The 26,825-nt window shown below is 38.2% G+C and overlaps 1 protein-coding gene across 2 annotated transcripts in view; it reads right to left on the bottom strand.

Moving 5' to 3' along the window:
* METAP1D (methionyl aminopeptidase type 1D, mitochondrial) overlaps positions 1-26,825 on the bottom strand; it is a 75,648-nt gene that overhangs the window by 29,141 nt on the left and 19,682 nt on the right. Inside the window, exon 1 of one of the 2 annotated variants that reach the window (XM_087435397.1) lies at positions 17,888-18,065. The exons of the other annotated variant lie outside the window; for it this stretch is intronic. Within the exon in view, the coding sequence (XP_087291523.1) occupies positions 17,888-18,050 (163 nt within the window). The 5' untranslated portion in view covers positions 18,051-18,065. Of the gene's footprint in view, positions 1-17,887; positions 18,066-26,825 lie in introns of those variants that run through there. 2 annotated transcript variants of the gene reach the window in all.

The following is a 26,825-nucleotide window of genomic DNA, read 5'->3' as shown; positions in this document are numbered from 1 at the left end:
TAAAGTCTTCAATAAAGCCACAATGCTGAAATATTTGATATGTACAATATTTGAAACATGTTTATTGTCCAATATGAAGTATATTGAACATTTATTGAACTTCTACCAGAGTGTTACAAAAAGAAAACCAACCCCAAAATGCCTAAATAAAACAGCCAATTTGGAGGTAAAAAGAAGGACATAATGTGGAATTTAAAACACTTTATATTTTGCTTGTGAATGCACCATGGGATTTTCCTCCAAAAAATGTGCCTCTTAATTATATTTACTTAAGCTCTTATTTAACTTAGTTTTCCTTCTCTGAGCACTAGTTGGTTTACTTGGACATGCTAGTTAAACTCTCTAAGCCTTAGTTTCCTCATCTATTAACAGGAATAATAGCTTCCTCACAGGGTTGCTATGATACAGTAACTGTATGACATGGCGTATGGAAAGTGGCACAAGGTAAGCACTCGATAAATGGTATTTGTATCACTGGTTTCCTAACCGTTGGAGAACGTCACTCTAAAGTGGACTAATCAGGGGCCGGCTGTGGCGGAGCGGCTAAGTGCGAGAGCTCTGCTACTGTGGCCTGGGGTTCAGATCCCCGGCGCGCACTGACGCACTGCTAATCATGCCATGCTGTGGCGGTGTCCCATGTAAAGTGGAGGAAGATGGGCACCGATGTTAGCCCAGGGCCAGTCTTCCTCAGCAAAAAGAGGAGGATTGGCGACAGACGTTAGCTCAGGGCTGATCTTCCTCACAAAAAAGAAAAATAATTTAAAAAATAAATAAATAAATAAAAAATAAAATGTACTAATCAGTAGGTAGAAATCAACCTGAATTTCAAAACGTGCTTTGGATAATTCACCAAGTAAGTAATTCACAAGGTATTCATGAGATCCTAGCTTGGGTCCCAGAGCTGCTACTTAAAAACCACGCTATCCAAAGCACCGGGTCTCTCCTGCCTTCATCACAGGACCACCCTGACCATCAAATGAGACTGCAGATGTATAAATCCTTTACGAACCAGATAGCATCTCATGACTGTAGTGTACTGAGAGAAGTCTTAAACTCAGTAGGATTAATTATGCACAGCCTAATTTTGACATTCTTCCGAGCCAGCCTAACTTTGACATTCTTCTGAGAGTTCTTGGTGGGCCCTTACTAGAATGCTGATGGCTAATAGTGAGGTCTAAGGAAAATCTCTTCTTGCACTCAAAGGCAAAAAAGACCCCAGCTTTTCTCAAGAATCATATCCTTCCAAATACATTAGTATATAGGATAGTTTTTATATTTGTGCAAAGGGTGGAATGGGAAAAATCATGTTCTAGAAAGATTCCACTTGGCAGTGAAGACATTCCCTGTAAAGCTCACTATCACAAACAATTTTAAGAGTTAGAGCAGAATGCTGCGATTTTTATTCTGTCACTAAATAGTGTCTGGTCAATGTTGTGCTTCTCCATAAACATATGTTGTCCTTGGTAAAGGTTGTAAGAATTTAAACATACTTGTTTCAGTGTGCAACTATTTAATAGAAATATTCTAGAGCTCACCAAATCTTATCGTTTAAATGTACCAAGATGTCTTCTTTGCATAAAAATTCCTGTTTATTAAACAGTGATACAGGAAGAATTTATTTACATTTCAAGCACTACCAACATACATCATTTATGACAAAAAAGGCAAGCACTCCGTAAGCATGCTCAATCACTGTCAATCACGAACACTAAAATACACATAAACCAAAGCAAGCCGTGTGAACTGTATTAAATTCAGCTAAACACAGAATTACCAACAGAACAAACAAAAAAACAAATAATTATCAGTGCCTCACAGACCTATTTACACAATACACAAAATAACTTGGAAAGGTGTAACCACAGAAACCTGATAGCCTAAATTTAGTGCCTTCAAAATTTGCATTTATTTAAACACTGTGCAAACAATGTCCTTACAAAATGTAAATGTTTCAAAAGCAGTCAAAGCTTATCTTTGTTATCTGATCATTGATCAAAATAGTTTCAACCATAAATTAGCTGTCTTTAAAATTATTCAGGGACCAATTTGATGAAACCAAGATAAAAATGTCAAGCAATTTTTTCTAATTTTTCAGCAAACTGTTATTTTCACAACCACTGATTAATAATTGAAAAAACTCAGTTGTATACAATAAATCCCATAATAGTCAAATAACATTAAAACATGCTTTGACATAAAGACATTTCTTAAATTCACACTGTTGCATGCAACCACCCCCACCTTCCTCTAATTAACTACTAAAGCAGAAATGCTATTAGCTGTTTCAGTTTATGGGTGATTTTCACTGACAATTACCTTTTGAATAGTTTAATATTAATGCTATAGCTAGTCTTAATGTCTTATATTTTATTTCATAAGCTACATGAGTAAAACATTATTTTGTAGTTCACTGACTCCCACACTTAAGATGTAATGTTCAGTGTGTATTTCATTATGTAGATGAGCAATGGATGTTGTTTGACATGATTTAAATGGGTCAAGAGTATTTTCCTAGTCACATTAATCATTCAGACAGCTAGAATAAAAAAAAGCCCTTGAAAACTAAAACTAGAGAATCTATTCACACAAATGACACTCACCATTGGTGAGTTATCTAGGATGTGGTTAAGGAGAAGGAAGAGTTACAGACTTTGAACATATGTTTTATTATTTATTCAGAAACTACTTTAAGATCCCAGCTCTATTTTCAGAATCGAAGTGAACACCCATAGGAACAGATTTCTGAGATATCAAAATGTAATTTTTAAAAAAGTATTCAATGGAAATCTATGAAAACATTTTCATTTGAGAAAAAAGAATAAAATTTGGGGAGCCCAGCTGCAAATGAGACTGGGCCCCAAGGGTAGGGTCAACCCTATGGTATCTATAAAAATATACAGCATCTCGGATGAGGACACAGCCCTCACTATGGATAATAATCCTGTCTTCACCTGCTGATGGCTCCTAGGAAGTGAAGAGAAGGAGAAAAAGAAAAAGAAGAACTGGCCTTTAGAAATAGCTGCAAATCACCTTGCTCCAGCCGTGAATCAAAAGAAGAATCTGATAAGGAACATGGAAAGCAACAGATGTGAACACACCAACAGCAGCACCCCAGTTTCCTTTTCCTTTCATCGTCATGATTGACCATTACATTGGGTCTGATCAAGGGATGACTTGGTCTACATGGCTAGTCAATGTGCTAGAATACTATTCTGGATAACCATCCTACCACTTCGTTCCATATGAATTAAGTGCTTTCTAATAAAAAGCATGGAAGTGATATACAACTGCTTCCCTCCCAACGGAAGCTTTTTACTGGGTCTTTGGCAGCTGTGAAGAAGACAGTGTCTAGTATTAACTTTTTCATTCTGAACTGACTTCTCAAAGGTCATCCTCCCGAGTGGATGTGCTCTGCCTTCTCCTGAAACCACACAGAAGGAGCGGGAGTCCACAGGAAGCCCAAGTTTTGTTTTGTTTTGTTTTGTTTTTCTATTTATGAAAATGGTACATGTGTGGTAGCAAATATTTTTATAACAATACTGAAAAAGCATAAACAGTAAAAAGCTTCCTCAAACAATCACTGTTAACATTCAGCAAATACATTTTAGAACATTTCTCTATGTATCCACTAATATATTGTTATATATTTTTATAGTACATTATATTTTATAAAAACTCTGTACATGTCATTTTATTAAACTGCTATTTTGAAAACAATTTCTCTCCACAATATATGAAAGACATCTGTCTTTTTTTTTGTGTGTGAGGGAGATCAGCCCTGAGCTAACATCTGTGCTAATCCTCTTTTTGCTGAGGAAGACCAGCTCTGAGCTAACATCTATTGCCAATCCTCCTCCTTTTCTCCCCCCAAAGCCCCAGTAGATAGTTGTATGTCATAGTTGCACATCCTTCTAGTTGCTGTATGTGGGACGTGGCCTCAGCATGGCCGGACAAGCGGTGCGTCGGTGTGCGCCCGGGATCCGAACCCAGGCCGCCAGTAGCAGAGCGCATGCATTTAACCACTAAGCCATGGGGCCGGCCCGAAAGACATCTGTCTTTAACAAAAAATACAGATCTACATGATTCTTTTAGGCCCTTGGGGTTGTTCTACTGGGTTCACAGTATTCTTTTACATGGATGGGTAACACAGCACTTTATTTAACCAATAATGAGCATGTAGGTGGGTTCTTTTTCTGTTTTTGCCTTGCATGATATACTTTTTACAAATATAATTGTTGTACACATGACCAATTATTCTTTTTACCTTCAATTCCTAGAAGCAGAATTCTTGGGTTAAGAAATATACAAAATTCTGACATATTTGCAAAACTTTCTCCACAAAATAGCAATTTATTTTCCCAAGGGCGCCTATTTCCCTACACCCTTACCACTATTATTAATGTTGAAATCTTTGTCAGCCCGATAAATGAAAACTGGTATCTCGCTTTTACTTATTTTGCTTCAGATGCTCCTGAGGTTGAAGATCTCTTTATTTATGTACTTACATTCTTTTGTGAAATCTCCATTTAGGCCTCTTGGGTTGTTTTTTAGTTGACTTATTTTTACAAGCGCTCTGAGAATTAGAAACATTAAATATTTGTGCACTATATTGTTTCAAATATTTTTTCAATTTGCCACTGCATTTCAACCTTGTTTAAAGTGTTTTCAGCCATATAATTAGGTTTATATTGAATTTATGGATTAATATAGGGAGAATATGACTCTTTAAAATATTTAGTTTTCTTATTTAAGAGATGTCTTCATATTTACTGCAGTCGTCTTTAATATCCCTCAGTAGACATCTAATGTTTTCTTCAGGTAGGTCTTGTATATTTCTTATTATTTGTTTATTCCTAGGTATTTTATATTCTTGGTTGCTATCATAAATGGAATTTTTTCCATTATATTTTCTGCCTAACTATAGGACAGTAATTTATTTTCGTACAATATTAAACCTATTTCTCTTTAAAGAACTTAAGTTTTTATGAGGCCGGCCCAGTGGCATAGTGGTTAAGTTTGCATGCTCTGCCTCGGTGGCCTGGGGTTCTTGGGTTCGGATCCCAGGCCTGGGGATCCCCTACACACCACTCATCAAGCCCATGCCATGGCAGCATCCCACATACAGAATAGAGGAATATTTATGTTAGCTCAGTGACAATCCTCCTGAAGCAAAAAGAGGAAGACGTAACAAATGTTAGCTCAGGGCCAATCTTCCTTACCAAAAAAAAACCAAACTTAAGTTTCAAAAATTGAAATATAATACTCTAGTGTCATTTTTTTATGCTCTTTAATATATCAAAAAAATCAAACATAATACAGATTCACACACTTGTTCCATTGGAAAGAAGTGAGTTGGGACTGACTGGGGTTAACCAGACTTTCCCTTCCATTAACCAGACTTTCCCTTCCATCATCGCCAACTCATCCCCTCTTACCTTGTTTCTCCCCAGATACGAAGTACTGGACTGGGCAGGCTAACAGGTGCTAGAAGTGCCAGTAAGTTCAAGGACCCCCAAAAAGAAGGATAGATTTTTTGGAAGGGTTTGATATTTAAAATATTTTCCAAAAAAAGCAATGACCTAATCATGGGGGGTAAAATTAGAACTTTTTAAAACTTATTATTCTACATTTATTTATCTAATTTTACAGCTTAGTCTTGTTTTTGTTCTAAATTATGTGTCCGGGTTGGGTTGGGGCAACTGTAATCTTTTCAGCGCTAGGGTTCCTGTCACGACTCAGCCCTCATGTAACTGTAACTGTGCCTATAGGCACACAAGTGCCTGAATGCACTGAGCAAACAGCACAGTTATGAAACTTCTCCTAGTCTTATAACATTGAAAGACACCAAGAACTTTAAATAAAAATAAATTTAAAACTAATCTGCCAGCCTTCTGAACAAGGACTCTTTATAGCTCTAGTTCCTAGAATCCTGTTGTATTCAGTTTGATTTCCCCCTGGGAAGAGCAAGATGTCTTGAAATTGTAGAAGGGGGATGGGGGGGGGAGCCGCAGGGGATGGGGGATGGAGCCTCTCTCTATTGCTCTTTTAGAGCAAATGCTCTCCCAACGTATTTTCCTCCATGAGTTTCAGAATACTACTCCCAACTTCACCTACAAGTTTGCAAATCACTATGCCATACAGTGGACAGAAAAAAAATGGCTAATTTTTCCCATTAAAAGTATCTGATCCACAGGTAATAGCATGGAGAATTATATTCTTTCCTGTGCTTTTACCTATATTTGAAATTTTCTTTTTTTTTTTATTTTTTATTTTATTTATTTTTTCCCCCAAAGCCCCGGTAGACAGTTGTATGTCATAGTTGCACATCCTTCTAGTTGCTGTATGTGGGACGCAGCCTCAGCATGGCCGGAGAAGCGGTGCGCCGGTGCACGCCTGGGATCCCAACCCGGGCCGCCATCAGTGGAGCGCACGCACTTAACCGCTAAGCCACGGACCAGCCCTGAAATTTTCAATAATAAAAAGTTTAAAAAGTATTTGATCCTGCACTAAAAACATATTAGTTTTCCTAAAGAATTCTAAGAAGGATAGGAAACAGAAGAGTTATTTTAAATCTGGGGTGCTGTTTATATGCGAAAAAAACAAAACATTTAAAATGAGCATCAATGTGCAGTTGCTCCTGGGCTGTAAGCTAGGAAGAGCCTCCAGACTAGTGCTCTGATAGCGGAAACTGTACAGTTATTCTAACAACAGTTTCTAATTTGCAGTTCACAGCCACACGTGCTTCTTAGGAGTAATCCTGGGGCTGAGTTTTAGCTGCTCATATACCATACAAATGAAACTCCTACAGTACACGAGAGCACAAAAGAGCACAGGTCTGGGCACTGAACTGTTTCTGGCTGCAGTGATGTAAGGTGCCGGCTGGGATCTGAAAAGTATTTGGGGCTTGGCCCTCATGATGATGTACAGAGAGGCAAGCAGTCTTCACAAAAGTTCAACCCTGGAAGTGCTGGAGAGACAACGCAGAGCGAGGGAAGTTCCGTTTCCACCTTTGCGTTATAAAATCTTAGGCAGCAAGTAGGTTTTTGCACAATGGTATGGGGGCCCTCAGGTGAGTACTTTGGGGATAATATATACAATAGGAAGGTTATAAATCCTGTAAAGAGGTAGCAGTGGACTGACATGGACAGAATTTATACTTACCACAATGTTTCATCGTTACCAAATGTTCTGGTCCTGTTTCATCATTACCAAATCCACGCTGCTCTCAACTCCATTGCCATGACTAGATGATGCTGACCTCATTGAGTAATCTGCAAGACTGGCACTATTTGGGTTTGGTGATTGCTAACTTCAGACCTCATAAATATTATGTAACTCAAGTCTTTTTGCCTCTAGCCAACCAGCCTGACTGCAATTTTCAGCCACAAGTGGCAAAATGACATTGAGAATTTATGAGCTCTGCTGTATTAGTAATGCACATTTCCTTTTGAATTATTCTAGCCTATAGCCTGAAGCAAATTATAATTATCATTCCTTTTGCCACACAAGTCTGAAGATCTACAAGTGGTTCAGGTAGCTACATTAATACGTTTCAAGGTTTTAGGGAGGTTGGTAAATAAAAGCCCATATATGACGAATGTAAAGCAGATGAATTTTTGTATTGCTACAATTTTTAAACTATCTTATCTAATTAAAATTTGGTCCCAGTCACAGTCTGTCTATGGAAAATGATTCCCTATCTTATTAGAGATGTTTTTCACTTGACTATTTAAAAAAATGCATATTGTACAGATTGCTTGGAACACAGTATTCAGGTAGTCAATGGCCTATACTATAGATAAAATTAGGTTTACATCAAGATAAATATGTGGTCTTAGCTGTTTGGAAAGCATTTTCCTATGTTAACAGTGTGGCTAAGTTCTCAGGCTAGCTCATTTGCTCATAATATAACTGAAATACTATACATTTGCAATGAAAACAAAAAGCCAGGAAACAATTCAGCTGTAGGTACCTAATATTTTAGCTACATTATGGGTTTTCTGAGCTAGCCTGGGAATGTTGCTGCCATTTACAGTGTGGTTTCTAGAGGAAAATGTGTTTCACACTGTTGGACAGTTAGGAAAAGTGAAAAGTCCACTCTATAGCCTCCTACCTTCCATTCTCAGCCTCTTCTCAAGAACCAACTGGAAAGGGGATGGAGGCTGAGTGACCCTGAAAATACTAGAGAGGAGAAGAGAAGGCCAAATCTCATCCCTTCTCATTAAACCTATACCAGCCTCAGAGCCAGGATCCTCATGTTGCATCAGCTTCTTCCAACTTCTAGAGCAAGTGAAAGGAAGTCTGTCTGTCTTGAAATTCAAGCAACCCCTGCTACCTAATCCTTAGCACCAGAATAAACATCTCAAGCCCCAATACAGCCACCCTGCAAGGTAACATAGTGGCTCTGGAGGACTACTGTCACTCCTTCCAGAGTTCACCAATATGGGCAGGAGGTGTAGTTAATAATTGTTCATAACTTAGATGGAGCCAGTGGAACTGGATTGTCTAGCTTCACTTCTGGCTCTAAGATTTACTAGCTGTCAATCTTCAGCAAGTTACTTAACCACTCTCTGCTTCAGTTTCTTCATCTGTTAAAAAAAATAACATAAAAACTATTGTAGGGGGCCCCATGGTGTAGTGGTTAAGGGCACACGCTCCGCTGCTGGCGGCGTGGGTTTGGATCCCGGCCGCGCACCGATGCCCCACTTCTCAGGCCACGCCCCACTTCTCAGGCCACGCTGTGGCAGCATCCCATATAAAGTGGAGGAAGATGGGCACAGATGTTAGCCCAGGGCCAGTCCTCCTCAGCAAAAAGAGGAGGATTGGCATGGATGTTAGCTCACGGCTGATCTTCCTCACACACACACAAAAAAACTATTGTAAGGATTAAATAGGTTCACATGCATTAAGTACTTATTAGCATGGTGCCTGGCACACAGCAATCAATAAGCTGAGCTATCATTCCATATAGGTTTAATATCACTATGAATGAAAAAGGTACAAAAATGCTCTCTCCTTTTTTAAATCTATACTATTTTTTCTTCAAAGTAGTAGTTAGGTAGGAAGATGTAATTTAGCAAGTAGACATTAATGCCCAGAAAGAGTTTATGTACCTCTGAAATACTGCCCCCTACACACACATTCCTCAAATAAAACCCAGACTTTTAAATTACAGGTACATATGGGTAATAGACAACAGTGAATTTATTTTATCTATGTTGCTTTTACTAATAATATTTTAAAAGAAAGAATTTAAAAAGTCAATACAATTACAGGTGACGATGTGGGGCAACAAGAACTCTCTCTCATATACTACTGGAGAGAGAGTCAACTGGCACAACCACTCTGGAAAACTATCAATATAAAGTCACTAGTTCACTTCAGGTTTATACACGATAGAAATGCATACAGAGGTGCACCAAAAGACATGCACAAGAATGTCTGTAATAGAAAAAAATGAGAGCAACCCAAATGTCTATCAACAATAGAATGGATAAATTATGATAAATTCATAAAATGGAAGACTATACAGCAACCAACAGCTACAGACAACAGTATGGACGGATCTTTAAAATACAAAATCAAATAAAAAAAGCCAGACACAAACAAAGAGTACCTACTGTATGATTCTATTTATATACAATTCAAAAACAGGCAAAATTGAGTCATACTATTCAGGAATCCATACATGGGGGTAAAACTGTAAAGGAAAGCAAGGAAGTGAATGCTATGAAAGTCAAGATTTTAGTTACCTGGGAGATGGAACAGATTTGGACTGGGAAGGGCACGCAGAATTCTTCTGAGGTGCAGGGCACGTTCTGATTTTTTTTTACGTGGCATAGTAGTTACATAGGTGTTTGCTTTATAATCACTCATTAAATTGTACATTTGTTTTACACGTTTCTCTCTCCATATTTTACAATCAAGTACCAGAAGAGAGGGAGGGAAGACGAAAGGAAAAGAAGAAAGAAAGGCAAGAAGGGAGGAAGGAAGGAAAAGAGGAGAGGGAGGGAGGGAGAAAGCCAGAACCAGAAAACAAACAAAACAAACCAAAAAAAAGAGAGAGAGAAAGCATTCTAACAATCAGATTTCCGTATATTATGAGGCAAGTATTTTAAAATATTTATTAATATGTTAAATTCAACCAATTTTTTTTAAATCAAGGAAAATAAGAAATCAGACAGAATTCAAAATTCTTACTATGCAATGAAAAACATTAATAGCATAGTTAGCTATACTACATTTAATTGACTAGGCTAATGAGAAATTTGTATGTGAAAAAATTTTAAATGAATTCTTGTAATTATTCTATTATAATAAACTAGTTAATAAATACTCTTGATAGTCATGTAACTATATTCTTATTCCAGAGCTTTTTAAACTGATATAATGTACATGGGACAACTGTACTGCTTGCTGAAGCGGAAAAGGCTACTAAATTTTCTTAGCAGGAAAACTGTATCCTTTCAGGAGCTTTATAATAACAATAATAAAACAGCTGACATGGTTGTAGCAATTTACAAAGTAATTTTATACATATTATTTAATTTGGTCCTACAACCTGTGTAAGGTAAACAGAGAAGATATTCTTGTACTTATTTTACAGGCAAAACCCCCTGACACTCAAAGAGGTAAAGGGATTTGCCCAAGATTGCAAAAGTTACAAGCAGCAGATCTGGGTTTCAAACCTAAGCCTATTTTTTCAAACTTTTTATCTAGAGAAAATTTCAAACATACATAAAAGTAGACAGATTAATATAACAACCCCCCCCCATGTACCCATCATCCGGCTTTAACAATTATCCACTCATGTTGATCTTGTTTCATCTATAACCATCCTCCCTTCCCACTGAATTATTCTGAAGCCAATCCTAGACAACATATCATTTCCTCTGTAAATATTTCAGTATGTATATCTAAAAGATGAGAATTCTTTTTAATGATTTAACAAAATAACCTTATTACACCTAAAAAAATTAACAGTAATTTCTTAATAGCATCAAATATTTGGATAGTTTTGAGATACTCTCCTTTTGTTTTATATATATATATATATATATACACACACACATATATATATAATTTAATTTTTTAAATTAAACAAATGGCTCATTAAAATAGAATCCAAATAAGGGTCTACACATTGCATTTGATTGACATGTCTCTTACACCTATTTTAATCAATTCCTCTCTCTTCCTTTTTTTTTTTTCTTCTTGTAATTTATTTGTTAAAGAAGTAAATTTGTTTGTCCCTAACATCTCCCACACTCTGGAATTCCCTAGCTGTATCTCAGTGATGTCACTTAACATGTTTCTCTGTCCCTTATATTTCATATAGACTGATATTAAATTTAAGGATTGATTTTGATTCAAGTTCAGTTTTTTTGGCAAGAATATTTAATGGGTGGTGGTGTGCTCTGACAGCTGTCTCTCTTTTTGTGATGTTAGCAGCCATTGATGCTCAGTGCCTAGATCCATCATGTCATTAGGGGTTTGCCAAGTGGTGATATTTTATCAGATCTTCTTTATTCATTGGCAGGAAAACTTCTATAAAGAGAAACTTTCTTTTACCAAACTATCTGGTCATCTTGAGGTTCAGTTCACATAGGAAATCAAGCTAAAGGCTTGAGTCTTTCCCTCTACTTAACTAGTTTTCAGAATAGTGAGTTAAAAACCTGCAGCTTTGAACAACAAATTCAGTGTTCTTAATCAGAGATTAGATAAAATTTCTGAAAGACTCTGATCTAAAATATTATCTATTTCTATCTAAATGATTTCTATATGAAAGATTGAGTCAGTGAAACTTAATTTCACTTTGAAGTAAAAATACTGGTCAGAGTCCAGAACACAAACATTTTATTAATTTTTATCATAAAGTAAAAACATTAACCTCTCAGACTTAATAAATCACATATCTTCTCCATCCTTTTCTTCTCACACTTTCCTTTTGGGGGTGGGGTGGGGCTAGGAGATTAGAGGTAACAAGACAAGACTAGAATTTAATGGATTTTTCTTTAAGAAAGAAACCCAAAACCAAAAAAAAAAAAAAAAAAACCAGGTAAAATTAGCTATTGAAATTATGGCCATGTGAATCAACCCTTGCTCCCCACATCTGGCAGCACTTAGCTCCCCCAGGGCATGCTTGGTGCCCTAGGGCACCGTTACACATGTTTGACCAGCCGGGCAACAACAAAGGACACAGAGGCTATAAAAAGAGGCAGCAGGTAACCATCAGGCCAGCCACATGGCTGAGGCACTTTGACAAAACACACAATGAAGCAACTGGTTATTCCCATGGCTGAAAAGTCAAGGAGGGAGGGCTTTATTTTAGGATTCAAATTCCACAACGTGCCTCTTTAAGTCACTGGGTTACTTCCTTGTTTTAATCAGGTCCACAAATCCTCCCTTTTCTTTCAGACACCCAGTGAAAAACATCGGAGACAAGCTATATAAAGCCACCTTGTGTTCTTGCCAAAAACCCATCTGAGAATTCAACTAGACTGTTTTGTGGGCTTCCCCAGACTGTGGAGGAAGTGAAGGTGCCAAGTCATTCTGCACACACTTTAGCATTATACTCAAAAAGAGACAGAAGTGTTCATGAATGACATTGTCCATCTCATTATATCCATCCTACAACTTAGATGAGTATAGTACTACCAGGTTTTAATATGGCTCCCACCTAAACAGACATTTCACCATTAAGAAGGGGGGACTCTGCCTTTCCCGCAGCCTAATGCCCTCTCTTGGAGTCCTTGGTAGGGGAGTGTCTCCCTTCTCTCCCACCAAGAATCCCCACCCTCCTCTCCTCCTCTTCACCAAGACTATTAAACATATACCAACTCATTCCTTCTAATCCAGTCTTAGCAAACACTGGAATGATAACTCCTATTAAACTAAGGCTTTATGGGGATATTCCCTTAACCCAAAGGAAGGATTCTAATAGTTGAAATTTTAGGTTTCAAACAGACTGTAGGGAAGATATTTTGGGGCCAGTGCACCTTTCCGATGATTTCAGTTACACCATTTGTTAACAATCTATTTATAAATATGAAGCTCTGGGGGAAAAAAATTATAAATGTCTTGAGTCTTCCCTTCCAGTGAAATATTTCTGAATCATAAATTTTTGAAAATGATGAGCACTTAAGATAAAATATTTCTAAATTGACATTCAGTATTTACTCCTCAAAACAATTTCTTAAAATTATGCAACAGGAAGATGTTTTTAACACAGGATATATCCGTACATACATACATGTGGGTGTGTGTGTGTGTTTGTGGAATTATGACATCTTTGAACAAATGGATCATGTACAATTAAAAATTTGGAGAAGCTAAATATATTTTCTTTTTAAGTACAGAATAAAGTTAAATGAAAGATTTTATTAAGAAATGGAATATTTCTCACTAATTGATGTTGCTCCAGTGTCTCCAATTTAAGATAAAAGGCAGAAAGGTAATTAGTGACTGCATGACTATTGCTCATGACTTTATTACCCATCAAGGATTTGAATTTAGAAAGATACTTTCAAATGCTGAAGGCTAGGGGCAGGGTTCATGGGTTAAGAATGCAGACAGGATTTGTGCAGGGTTTCCCTCCTGTAATGTGATAGCAAGGTTGTGTCCCACATTTTTGGGCCCCCTTACTTCTTGCTTGCTTTAGTTCATGTCCACCTCTGCAATATGTTTTTTAAAAATGTAGGTTTAAAAGTGAGCTGATCAGGTTTCAGGAGTTTGAGGCGGTTGTTTTTGTGGGCTATAGCTTTCTCATTCACCTGCTGTTTTGGAAAATGTTTACCATAGATGCCCACACTACGGGGGACTCTAAAACCAGAAAACGTAATCCCTATCTCTGCTTCACTGTAATATAGACAGTTTTTCATATTCAAGCTTTTTTTTAGATTTTATAAGCGGGCAAGAACTAAATGCTGCTGGAGTTTTTACAGTTCAAGGGTTTTTAGGTATATTTTTCACAAAAATTAAATATATTTTACGAATGAATAAATACGTACATTTATAATTACTGACAATAGTAAATTGTACTTTTGAAGGTGACACATTCTCTGTGGAGTTTATAGGGCACCTCCTGGTTTGTTATGCTTTGACTATGCACTTCCTGTTGAATTCTTATTCTTCTATTTTCCTTCTTTGTTCAGGCTGTGCTGTGTCTAGAAGACTAAAAATGGCCTCTAAAGTTGCTTTAACAATAAACACATGATTGAAATAACATACTAATCAGGATAAGTTTATGAGAAAATCAAGAATCAAGTTAGAATATGTTGTTAATGTCCTTAAATTATTGAAGTGAATTCATATCTATAACGGACATTAAAAACAAGCACTGTCCTTCCTTTTTTACCCCTAAGAAACTGATTTTCCAACATAACTTCAAATTCTTACATATCTAAATCTGTCATGTAGTCCACAGCAAATAAAACTTATTTTTCTTTACAAATCTTCCTTCTGGAGATGCTCATGTTGTTATTGGTAAATGAAAAAGCAAGCTGCAGATCAAGGAGAGCATGACAGCATTAAAAACACACATATAGAGGTTTGCGCAGGCATAGGAAAAAAGTCTAAGTGAGGATAATTACTAAGTCTTCCTGCTTAAAATTGTTCAACGTTTGTCAATTGCTTTTAGAACATAATTCCAACTTCTCAGAGTCTACGAGGCTCTGTGTGGTCTGGCCCCTGCCTACTTCTCCGGCCTCCTCACACCCCACTCTCCATGTCACTCACTGCCCACCAGCCACAGGGGGCCCCTTTCTGTTCCTCAGACTAGGTCCTTTCTGTCTCTCTGCATTTGCTCTTTCACCAACTCTTTACATTGCTGGCTCATTTACATCCTTCAGGCCTCAGCTCAAATGTCACTTCATCAGAGAGGCCTTCTGGGACCCTCACTCCCTCTTAACTTTATTTCCTTCACAGCACTTTTCCCATTTTGGAGTTGTCATGTTTGTCTAATTGTGTCTTATTGTCTCCTCTACCAGAACACCAACTCCATGAGGTCTCGACTCCAGCATCTCCCACAGCAGTTGCTGGGCTCAGTGCCTGTCCTTCTTTAGGTCTCTTCAGCCTGCTAAAATCTTTAGTGCTTTGCACTTGGATTTTCCTCTTTCAGAGTCTAATTTTTACAATTTGGATTTCACTTTCTTGTCAAAAGAACTATCCACGTGAGCAAACACCCATAGCGGGTAAGAAATACAGTTAATTCATTTGCTACCTTAAAAGCTGAGGATGAGAAAACTTCATGCAAACTTCAGTTAAAATGACATTTGTAAATAAACTAAAAATGAAGAAAATGATTTTTTGAAATTATAAGGTAAGTCAGAGGGGAAAATCAAACACACACACATATATCTGCCTATATATGTATAAAATTATATACATAAATATATACACACACACGTAAAAAAATATATATATATATATATATTTGATTACCTATAAGTACAAGAGGACACCTGATAGCTAACTCTAGACCCAGAGGGATATGGTTTTATGTGTTAGGTGGGAGTTCTCTAGTGTTTATCATCTATCTCAGCTGGCTCAGTGTCTGGCATACAGTTGACAATCAGTCCGTGTTTGCTGAATGAAGGAATGAAACCATTCATTCCCAGTTCCTGGAGCAATCTTGGCATATCCAACCTCATTTTTCTAGACCCCTTCACCCTGCTCTGAAGGAGGAAACTGGGGTGTAAGGAACCAATGTGGTTCTCACTATAAGTATTAATTGTCTGCCCTGATCCAGAAAACTCATGTTTGCTTTCAGGACACAATAAATAAATATAAGTATTAAAACTTCATCGCCTTCCCCTCAGGATGGGATGGTGGTACAGAATTGGTGGCTGACTCATTTGTACTTATACCAGGTCTGCAACTGTGGTTTGATTATAGGGCCCCAAACTTTCTGTTCAATTGTGTGGTCATCTATTCACCTTAGCATGTCTCAGAAACTGAAATGAAAGTTGAAGGCACTAGGACAAATTTTAAAGATTACTATATTGTGAAGATGAGACTAAGATGTGAAAGCAAGACAGCCTTTCTGCTTTCTGTAGCAAACACAGTGTCTAAGTAGGCAGCTCTGGGTTCACTGGGAAAGCTGTGAAAGCTTTAAAAGACTAACTTAGAAAAGGGAAAATGCATGATGAGAGGGCAAAGGTTCTTCCATGAGCTACTTACTAAGCTAACATATGGGGCTCTCCCTAGGAAATAACGGATCTCAGCAATGATCATCAATGGCTGCTAATATGACAAAAAGAGAGACAACCAGATATGTGCCTCCAGATGGAAGTATATGACACTACCTATGATGTACTCTTGCCAAAAAATTGAACTTTAATCTGATCAAACTTCAGAATGGAAGTGATGGAGTTTGCAGGAAATACAGGGGAAAGAAAAATGGTAAATGACATCATAGGAATCCAATCAGGAAATCTAGACTGAGAAAATTTGCAGAACAAATGACCTGGTTACTTCAACAAATAAATCACAAAGAAAAAAAAAAAAGAGGGAAGGGGAACCTATAGATTAACAGATTAAAGAGACACATCAATCAAAGGCAATGTATGGACTGTGTTTGGTTCCTGATTCCAACAAATGAACTGTGAAAGAAAAAATGAGACAATCAAGGAAATCTACTTGCTGACATATTTCATACTAAGGAATTATTCTCAAATTTTATAAGGTTTAATAATGGTATATTTTTTAGAGAACTTATGTTTTAATATTTTAGAGTTGCCTACTAAAATATTTATGGATGTGGGCCGGCCCCGTGGCTTAGCGGTTGAGTGCGCGCACTCCACTGCTGGCAGCCCGGGGTTCGGATCCCGGGCGCGTACCGACACACTGCTTCTCCGGCCATGCTGAGGCCGTGTCCCGCATACAGCAATTGGAAGGATGTACAGCTATGGCATACGACTATCTACTGGGGCTTTGGGGGGAAAATAAATAAATAAATAAAATCTTTAAAAAAAAAATATTTATGGATGTAATGATATATCGAAGATTTGCTTCCACAAATAAACTGTAGAGGAGGGTAGAGGGATTTGAGGCATGTAGAAGTGAACCAAGATTGTTGAAATTGGATGAAGGGTCCATGGAAGTTCATTATACTGTTCTCTCTACTTTAGCGTATGTGTAAAATTTTCCCTAAGAAAAAGCTAAAAAAAAATAAGTTTCTATCAGTTAACATAGTACCCATCAGAACACATCTACACCCATTCTCACGAGGTACAGTAACTGCATCAGTACCACACCGGTTGCTTGTTAAAATGCAGTTTTCTGAGCTTTGCCCCAGACCTAGTGATTCAGAAAAGCCAGGTGTGGAAGCTGAAATCTCTATTTTAACAAACTAAGTGATTTTTACACACACAAAAGTTTCTTACATAAGTGATTCTTATAAACACTAAAGTTGGAGAACCACTGAATGGGCATTTTGTGTCAGGTTTTATTTCTTACTTTCCAAGTGAGAAAATCAAAGGATGGAGATAAATTAACTGGCCAGAGTTCACTTTGAGACCCTGAAGGGATTGAGATCTTTGAGCCTTTCAAATCTTGACTTTACTGTTCAAGCACAACTGAGCAACATGGCCTCATTTAAAAAATGTATTATCATTAGGTTTTAAAAGTTTGGTTCAAATTCCACCAGAACCAACCTGCTCTTTTGACCTTTCAAGATTGAAACACACACACACACCCAACATAAGTATCACAGGGGTCCCATATAAGATATCTTTAAAAAGAGGGCTCTATCAGGATGTGAGAGATAGCTTGGCCACTCTGTTAAAAGTAGAGGTGTTCATGGCCAAATCCCTGGGATTTGGCTGAAAATTGAAAGCCCATTTTCATTTGACAGGGCTTTGGTATAAGGTATATAGCAGGAGATTACCTGCTTGCCATTGGTGAAGATTACGTGTCAGGACCCCATGACCTTTTCCAAGGTTAGGGTTCTGGAGGCCAATTTTTATCTGCCCAGAGAGGTCACTGGTTGGGCTGCATGGTTTGGGTTTCTCAGAGCTCTTCTTGTTTGTAAAGACACCCTTGGCTTTCATGCTTGATAATGGCCTTTCAAAAGGTAACTAGAGAAAAGTATTAAGTGGGCATATTTTTCTATTTATCTAAATGGCTACATTCACACCCTTTCCTCTTCTGGTATTAATCCAAGTGGTTTGATTCTGAATTAAAGGGAGGGAGGGGTAGAATTCAAAACGGAGGTATACAGATCCTTTACTGAGCAAAAACCAACACCTTCATTTTTTCCCCAACATTATGGAAATTTTTAAAGATACAAATTGTTAAAAGAATTTTACAATAAACACACTACTTAGATTCTACAATTAATATTTTACTATATTTGCTCTTTATCACATTTCTAAACTTCCATTATCCATCTTTTGTTTTTTGATGCATTTCAGAGTAAGTTTCAAAGATCAGTAACCCCCTCTCCCATATTTCAACATGCATCTCATTAACCCAACTTCAATTTATGTTTAAATTTCCTTTTTTTCGCATTTTGAGGTAAAATTTACATACTATGATATGCACAAATCTTAAGCATACCATTTGATGAGTTCTGACAAAAGCATACACCAGTGTAACCAAACATCTATCAAGATACAAATATTACCAACACCCAGGAAGTTCCTTCACCTCCCTTCCCAGCAAACCCCACCCTCACCCAGTACCTATGGAAATACGTGATCTGATGCTTCCACATCATCTGGTGAAGTTAGGAACTGAAGTTATTGTAACACTTCCCAAGTAGGATAAGTTAGGCCAGAGAGAGGTTAATTATTTTTTTAGATCATATGAACATGACGTGAGAACAAAAACCTCAGACCCTGAGCAATTTCATGTTTTTCTCACTTGACTATATCCCAAAATTTCACTTCAAAAATTTCTAAATTAAGCTGAAATCAAATGTGTGACTTCTGACTGTTTCCAAGCAAAAAGACAATTTTCCCATAACCTTTTATCAAGGCAAACCTACAGGACAAGCTAGTATAGAGGAAAAGAATCATAAATGCATTTTAAAAAGAGATTAAAAATAATTCACACAGGAAATGCAATTAAATTTAATTACATTGAATGCTAATACTCCCCCTGCAGTCATAAAAACAAATGTTTGAAATATATTTGAATGAAAAGCTCTTAGTATATTACACAGCTAAAAATAATACATTTGCTTAATATTCAAATTTTTGTTACTACTCTAAATCTAATACAACCCAGATTTCAAAAATGAACGATTCTGTTCATTCTGCTATTTTCTACTGATGTAAGCAAAGGCAGTAATGTTACAAGGATATTCTTAGGATATCTGAAAACTACCAATAAATTAGCTTTTTTTCTTATTTGTTTAATAACTGCTGTCACTTTTTTTGTAAGCAGCAATCACAAGATGTCAAACAAATTCTGCCTTGACTGTGGGTACTGATAGATGTCTCTGCTCGTTTTTATTAAAAACAAAAAATTTTCCCTGCATTAATTACCAACACTGGAGAAGTGGGGGCACCACCTCACCAGCCTCTGGGCAAGCAGAGATGGAGCACAGAAAACCACAGAGCAAACTCTAATATCGGAACACCGGAACACATTTTTCTTTAACTCCCTTGGGGACCCAGGGACTCAAAGCCTTAGATTCCCTTAAAGGGAAAAGCAGGAGCCACGCATGCGGGCAGGGTGGGATCATGTTTATCAGTCACAAGAGTTCATCTGGGCCTGGATCCAAGTAGTCTGCATGTCTAAATTTGATGAAATATAGGCGCCACCAGGTAACAGTAGTGGTCAGGGAGCTTGCCAGAAACCTGTAACTCAAAACTGAAAAATGAAATTAAAAGACTATTTTGGCCAGGCAATTTCTTTCTTCAGGATGCAATAACTGCAAACTACAAAGTTGAAAGCACAGACAATTTTTTGTATGTTTTAAAATATCTTCTTCTTTCCTAATGTGACACAACATCTGGGCCAGGAAAATATACACAAATATTTTCAAACTTGCATTTCAATACCAAACTGTAACAGTTCAGTAGAACTTCCCCTCCTCCTTTCTTCTTTCTCTTCTCCACATTCTGCACCAGGGGTTGGCCTACGGCAGGGAGCCCAGGCCGGTTGAGGTCTTGGGTGTATCCGGAGGGCAGGTACGAGGGGCAATGGTGGTGGAGCAGACGCCTGACCCTGTCCTGTCAATAAACCTTAACCCCGACCTGCCAGGCCCCTGAGCCGGCTATACTCTGTCTAGCCTCTTCTCTAATTGCTCTAAAAATGACTCTTCATTTAAAAGTACCTTTGTGTAAACATCCCACAGGAACTGACAGTCATCAGAATTACCCCACAGTTCTAGTTTGTAAGGAGTGCAAGAAAAGCCTTTCATTGTGGTAGGACTTTGAAAACAATTTCAACCGCTGTGCAAAACAATACTCATCACTCGTTCAGCTTACTCTGCAGGTGACATTAATTTGACTTTTAAGACTGTTTACAGTGAAACGTTAGATCTTTTGATTAAGTTATTTGAAAGAAAAGATGGAGAAGTGATTTTCCCCACAGAACCAGCCTGTTTCTCTTACTTGTGAGCACCTCAGAGGTAAAGCTAAAGTCTTGGGCTTCCTCATGCACACGATGAGGCCTCCCTATAAATTCTAAAAGGATCAGTACTTTAAACCTAAATATGAAAATCCAAACAAACAAAAAAAGTAAAATGGGGAAGTGAGGAGATAAGAAAAGAGGTTTTGGAATAAAATTTTGTCTTTTTTTTTTTTTTAATAAAATTAAATCAGCTTTGTAGATTAGCATAAAACACAAACTTCTTTTAACTGGTTTGTGGCTTAATTCTTTTTTCCGTTTTCTTTATAGCAGTAAAAAAATTATATCACTTAATTTACTTAGGACTCCTTGGAGGCAATTCCCTACATTATTTCTCTCCTACTGACATAATGGAAAAGCCAGTTATTGTCAATTTTATAAAAGAAAACCAGACATGAATTTTGCAAATCCCAAGCTCTCTTCTGATTGGGTACAGGTTAAAATCTGGCCTTTAAAGTATGGCTTTTTAAACAGCTCAAATTAAAGAAACTATTATTTCAAGTAATTTATTACTAAGTCCTGACAAAGGAAAAGAAAGCCCCCCCCCATTCCATTTTCTCCATAGTACTTACCACCTTCTAAAATACTCTGTGACTTACTTGTTATATTTGTTTATTGCCTATCAATGCAAGCTCCTCGAGGGTAGGGATTTTGGTCCTCATTGATGTACTCAAAACAACCAGAGCAGCGTCTGGCACACAGCAAGACCTCAATAAATAGTCTCAGAATTAATGAATAAAAAAGTTGAACAGATTAAAGAAACACTCTTAAAATGAAATAAGAGTATTAATCTTATTCTGGTTATCTACCTTACCCTATATTTCAGTATAATAAGCTGTCTTTTTGTGGGCATGAAAGATTACATGTGATTTTTGCTTCAAATCAACCACCCAAAAGCTTTTTCCCCCTCCACAACACCCATTAAAATGAAAGAAGGAAAAGCCTTGATATTTCAAAGTTAAAGTAGATCTTAGAAACCACTTAAAACTGAGGTCTGAGCCTTCAGAATCCCCCAAGGAGCTTGCTGAACGTGAAGATTTCCAGGCCCCACTTCACACCTGCTGACTCAGAATCCCTATGTTCATGTAATTTATTGTCTGGAAGGGAAAAAAAGATTAACTGAGTAACCCATGGTTACAATAAATACAGCACTAGAGGTGTGATCAAGATGCTGCTGGAACCAAGAGGTGGTGCATATAAATCAGAGGGTACTTGAGGTGAATTCTAAAGTATGAGCAGAAATGTATTATTCGATGAAGATCTGTGGTGGCATATGCAATCCACACAGAGCGCAGTCTTTGTAAAATCTATAGGTGCTATGGCTTGAGGGAACAATGCCCATCAAAAGATTAGAGATGTAGGCAGAGGTTCAAAATATGAAGAGCTTGCTGTTCTAAAATAAGGACTTTTAAATATTATCTTAAAAACTGGGGGAAGCCATTAAAGACTTGAGCAAAGAAAAGTCATGATCATATTTAAATTTTAGAAATATTTGGAGAATGGACTGACTGGGGTGGGCTGGGGTTGGGCGCAGATTAGAGGCAGGGAGATAAATGAAAAGGCTATTGTAGTACAGAAGGGGACAAGCAATGGGGGCCTGATTGGGAAGTCACCCAAGAGGCAGTCTCTACAGCATCTACACTGGCTGTGTGTAGGATGAGTAAGATAAAGAAGTCTAGGAATTACTTATCCCTTTCTTTCCTCCCCCCAGGTTTCTGGCCTAGCACCCTGGTGAATGCTGGAGTTGTTAACCCAAACAGGGAAAAGAGGAGGAAGAGCAGACTTTTTGGGCAAAGATGATGAGCTCCATTTTGGACATGTTGACATTGCAGTGGTTCTCAAAGTGTGATTCTTCAGATTAGCAACATTAGCATCACTTGGGAACTTATTAGAAATACAAATTTGGGGAGTTGGGTGGAGCTCAGCTATCAGTCACCAAGCCCTCCAGGTGGTTCTAATGCACACTGAAGTTTAGAACCACTGGGATAGCCTAATCTCTAGCTCCAGAAGATAGTTAGCTTTGGGGAATGGACAGATAGATAGATGGAGAGATAGATAAATCAGAAAGGAGTGGCAGCTGAAGCCATAGGTTGCCAACTAAGAGACCTGCCTGAGGTCACATAGTGAGTGACATCTAGAGCTGAAGTTACCACTCCTCACACAGTCTTGTGTTGTTACCTCTGCATTACACGTAAGTGTCTCTTAAGTGGGCCTCTTATTTCAGATAAAGATTTCTTTTTTTTTCTTTTTTTTTTTTTTTAAAGATTTTATTTATTTTATTTTTTCCCCCCAAAGCCCCAGTAGATAGTTGTATGTCATAGCTCCACATCCTTCTAGTTGCTGTATGTGGGACTTGGCCTCAGGATGGACGGAGAAGTGGTGCCTCGATGCGCACCCGGGATCCGAACCCGGGCCACCAGCATTGCAGCGCGCGCACTTAACCACCAAGCCACAGGGCCAGCCCCAGATAAAGATTTCTAATACAATTTATCTCAAGTTATCCTTCAAACCCTGACTGCAATTCATTATTAGAGTCCTTAAATTCTCATAAATCTGTCAATAGCCATGAAGTCAAGTTGATCACTTTGCTGTCTGTGGCATGAAAGTCCTTATTTCCCAGATGCACATATTTTCTAAAATCCTTTTTTGTTTTTTTGACTTCTCTGCTTTCTTGTCTTAATCATCACAGTACGTCAACTGCTTCCATTCTTAATAAGCAGATATAAGTTTATAGGACTCAATTCCACCTACTATCCTAAATCTTCTCATTCCAAACATCACGTTCAATGTCAATTGCACCTCCCCCATAAGACACTTGCTCTTATTCCATGACGTCAGGATTGGGGAAAAGGAGTAACCTGTAGCTAGATTTTCAATTAAATTTCTATTTTGTACATAAACTGAATATTCCCCTGGAGTTTTTTAAACTCCCTTCTAATTACTACCTTGCCTTGTCTTGAATTAATATTCAAAGGTTTTCCCTTATATCCAAGTAATGATGCTACTCTTGGCAAGATGACTAAATTTCACTCTTTCAGCAAATAGTTATTTGGTTCTTACTCTCCATAGCACCTTACATATTTACCATGAGGGGGATATAGGAATTACTCAGACATATTTCCTGCCCTAGCAATCTTTTTTTTTTTTTTCCTGAGGAAGATTCGCCCTAAGCTAACATCTGTTGCCAATCTTCCTCTTTTTGCTTAAGGAAGATTCTCCCTGCGCTAACATCCGTGCCAATCCTCCTCTATTTTGTATGTGGGTCACCACCACAGCATTGCCACCAACAAGTGGTGTAGGTCTGTGCCCAGAAACCGAACCCAGGCCGCCAAAGTGGAGCATGCCGAACTTAACTACAAGGCCACAGGGCTGGCCCCAACCTGCCCTAGCAATCTTGACAATCCAGTAGCATGATAAGGTTAATGTGAAAACTATTACAAATATACAGCTCATCGTTCACACTAAGTGACTATGGAAGAAATGATGGACTCAACGTCCATTCCAACCTTTTCCTAGGTTGTCTTCCACACTACAGAGACTGGATAACTAAAGACTATGTTTCCCAGACTCCTCTACATAGAGGTTCTACTTCTGAATTCCACTTTACCAATTACTTGCCTTCATGGGAGATTTGAAGGGGGAGGTGTGGTGGAGGCCTCATTCCTGTTGCTTCTGCTATTCTTTTTTCTGCTGGTGATCACAAGTGTGAAAATGTTAGGTTTTTCTGTGCAGCATTCTACTGTCCCATTCGTTAGTATTGAGAAGCAGTTGCAGATGGTGGCAGATAGCTTTCCTGGTAGGCCAGGTCCACTTGCTCTCTGGTGGGCCAGTTCAGAGGAGCTGTCCTGGAAGTTGTTCCTCTAGGCTCAGCCTACAGGCACTTTCTTTAACCTCCCAACAATTAGGAACACCCAATTCCTATATTAAAGGCAGTTCCGCTTGAAATAGCTAGAGTGACTTCAGTTTCCTGCGACTTAACCCCAACTGATAGGGTTCCAATATTGGTGGAAAAAGGGAAGAGAAGGAGGAAGGGAGGCAGACAGACAAGGCCACAACTATTAGAGAAGACCAAGGGAGGCTCTACAGAGAAGGTGGTGCTTGACATAGTCCTTGATATACAGATAGGATTTTGACAAAAATGAAGGGCAAGGGAACAGCATACTAGGCTGAGGGTAAAGTATGAACAAAAGTGTAGAGTTATGAAAGCCTAGAGTACATTAAGGGTTGAGTGGTCTGGTTTTTGTGAAAGTATTGAGTATGCATATTTGGAAGAGTGAAATAAGACTACACTCTGAAAGGTTTAAAGTGCTTAGGGTAAAGAGTTTAGATTTAATTCAGGAAATTATTAAAGTTTTTGAATAGGAGAAAGCCAATATCAGAAATGAATCCTTAGAGAAAATAAAAGCGTAAAATGGATTGGAGTGGAAAATCAGGAAATGGTTCAGTTAGGAGGCTATTACCAGAGGACAGATGAGAAGTAATGAGGGATTAAACCACTGTGGTAATTTAGGGAATGTTAGAAAGGGGATGGATACAAGAGACTGCAGAAGTATCATTCACATATCTTGACAATTGATTAAATATATGTGATTGGGGAAAGGAGTCAAAGATGACTCTGAGGACAGTGGTGCCATTAACAAAAAGAGGGAACACAGGAGGATGACTTGGTTATGGTCCAGGGAATACTTCATTTGGCTTTGGATTTACTAAATGTGAAGTAACAGAAGGGGACCGTGTCAAGAAGGCATTTGGAAAGGCAGGGTTCGTGCTGAGGAGAGAAGTCAACTATATTGAATCTGGAAACTTACCTCACCATCTGATGACACTTTATCTAAAGTATTAACTAAAAAGTAGTTAACTATAAAGGCTTCCTACTTCTCTAGCTACTCCTAATCCTCTTTTGTAGGCTTCCCTTCCCTGATCACCTCTTACAAATCAGTCTTTCTTAGAGTTCTGTTCTTGCTTCTCTTCTGCTCAAGCTACCACCTTCTCCTAGGTAGCTGATATTGCCGCCATATGTACATGACTTCCAAATCTGTATCTCTAGCCCAGATCCCTCCCTAGAACTCTCTTGATCTGTTTATCTCCTCTGCTTACTGGAAATCTCCACTTGGCTGTCTCCAGGCACTTCACACTCAACATGCCCCAAATTAAACTGATAATATTCTCTTCCAAACTTTGTCCTCTCTCTAGTGTTCTCAATGAATGGCACCACAATCCACTCAACTACCCAGAACAGAACCTGGGAATCAGGGGGTCACCCACCACTCATCCTTTTCCATCATCACCATCCCCAAATCTAAGCAATAAACAATTTGTGAGTCTACCTCACGAATATCTACTAAAACCATTCACTTCTCTCCACCCCTACAACCCTGGTCCAGGCTGCTATCATCTTTTACCCAAAACAGCTGCAATTGCTTCCCTACTGTTCTCTCTGTTCTAGAGTCATCCTCCTCCAAAGCATTCTCCTCCCTGAAGCCAGTGAGATCTTTATACCAAGCTAATTTGAATATGTTACTCCCTTGCTTATAATATTTCTCACTTGACTCTCAAACTGCCCTATGATAAAGTCTAAACATCATACTTAGCTTTTGCTTTGTCAAAGTCACCTCAAAATTTAGTGTCTTAAAATAACAAACATTTTTTTATTTCTCATGATTTGTGGGTTGGCTGGGCAGTTCTTGTGGCTGGGCAGATTCTGTGGTATTCAGCTGGAGGCTCAGCTGAGACTGAGGTGGCCTCATTCACATGTCTGAAGGTTGGCTCAGTGTTAGCTGGGAAGATGGTGAAGACTTGGCCATGTATCTCTCATCATCCAACAGCCAACTTGGGGTCATTTATATGGTGGTGGTCAGAGGGTTCCCAGGAGCAGGAGAAAGTAAACTCCAACACACCAGTGCTTTCAAGCCTCTGCTTATGTCATCCCATTGGCCAAAGAAGTTACATGGCCAAGCCCAGATTCAGAGGGTAGAAAAACAAGAGTTGACCCTTTGACGGGAGAAGCTTCAAAGTCACACTACAAAGCAACATACATACAGAAAGGGGAAGAATTTGCAGCCTTTTTGTAATCTACCACATTAATGTACTTTACAAAATTCTTATTATCTGGATCCTGATTACCTCTTATGCCTCATCGCTTAAAACCTAGCCCTTGTCCCATGACTCCTATGGTATATCTGCTTCAAACACAATAGGCTCTTTCTCTTTTAGGCCTTTGCACATGTTGTTCCTCCACCTTGAAT

This window comes from Ceratotherium simum, chromosome 9, assembly GCF_057802395.1.
Source record: "Ceratotherium simum simum isolate JZ-2026a chromosome 9, ASM5780239v1, whole genome shotgun sequence".
NCBI classification, from domain to species: Eukaryota; Metazoa; Chordata; class Mammalia; order Perissodactyla; family Rhinocerotidae; genus Ceratotherium; species Ceratotherium simum.
This window is presented reverse-complemented; position numbering and strand designations above follow the sequence as displayed.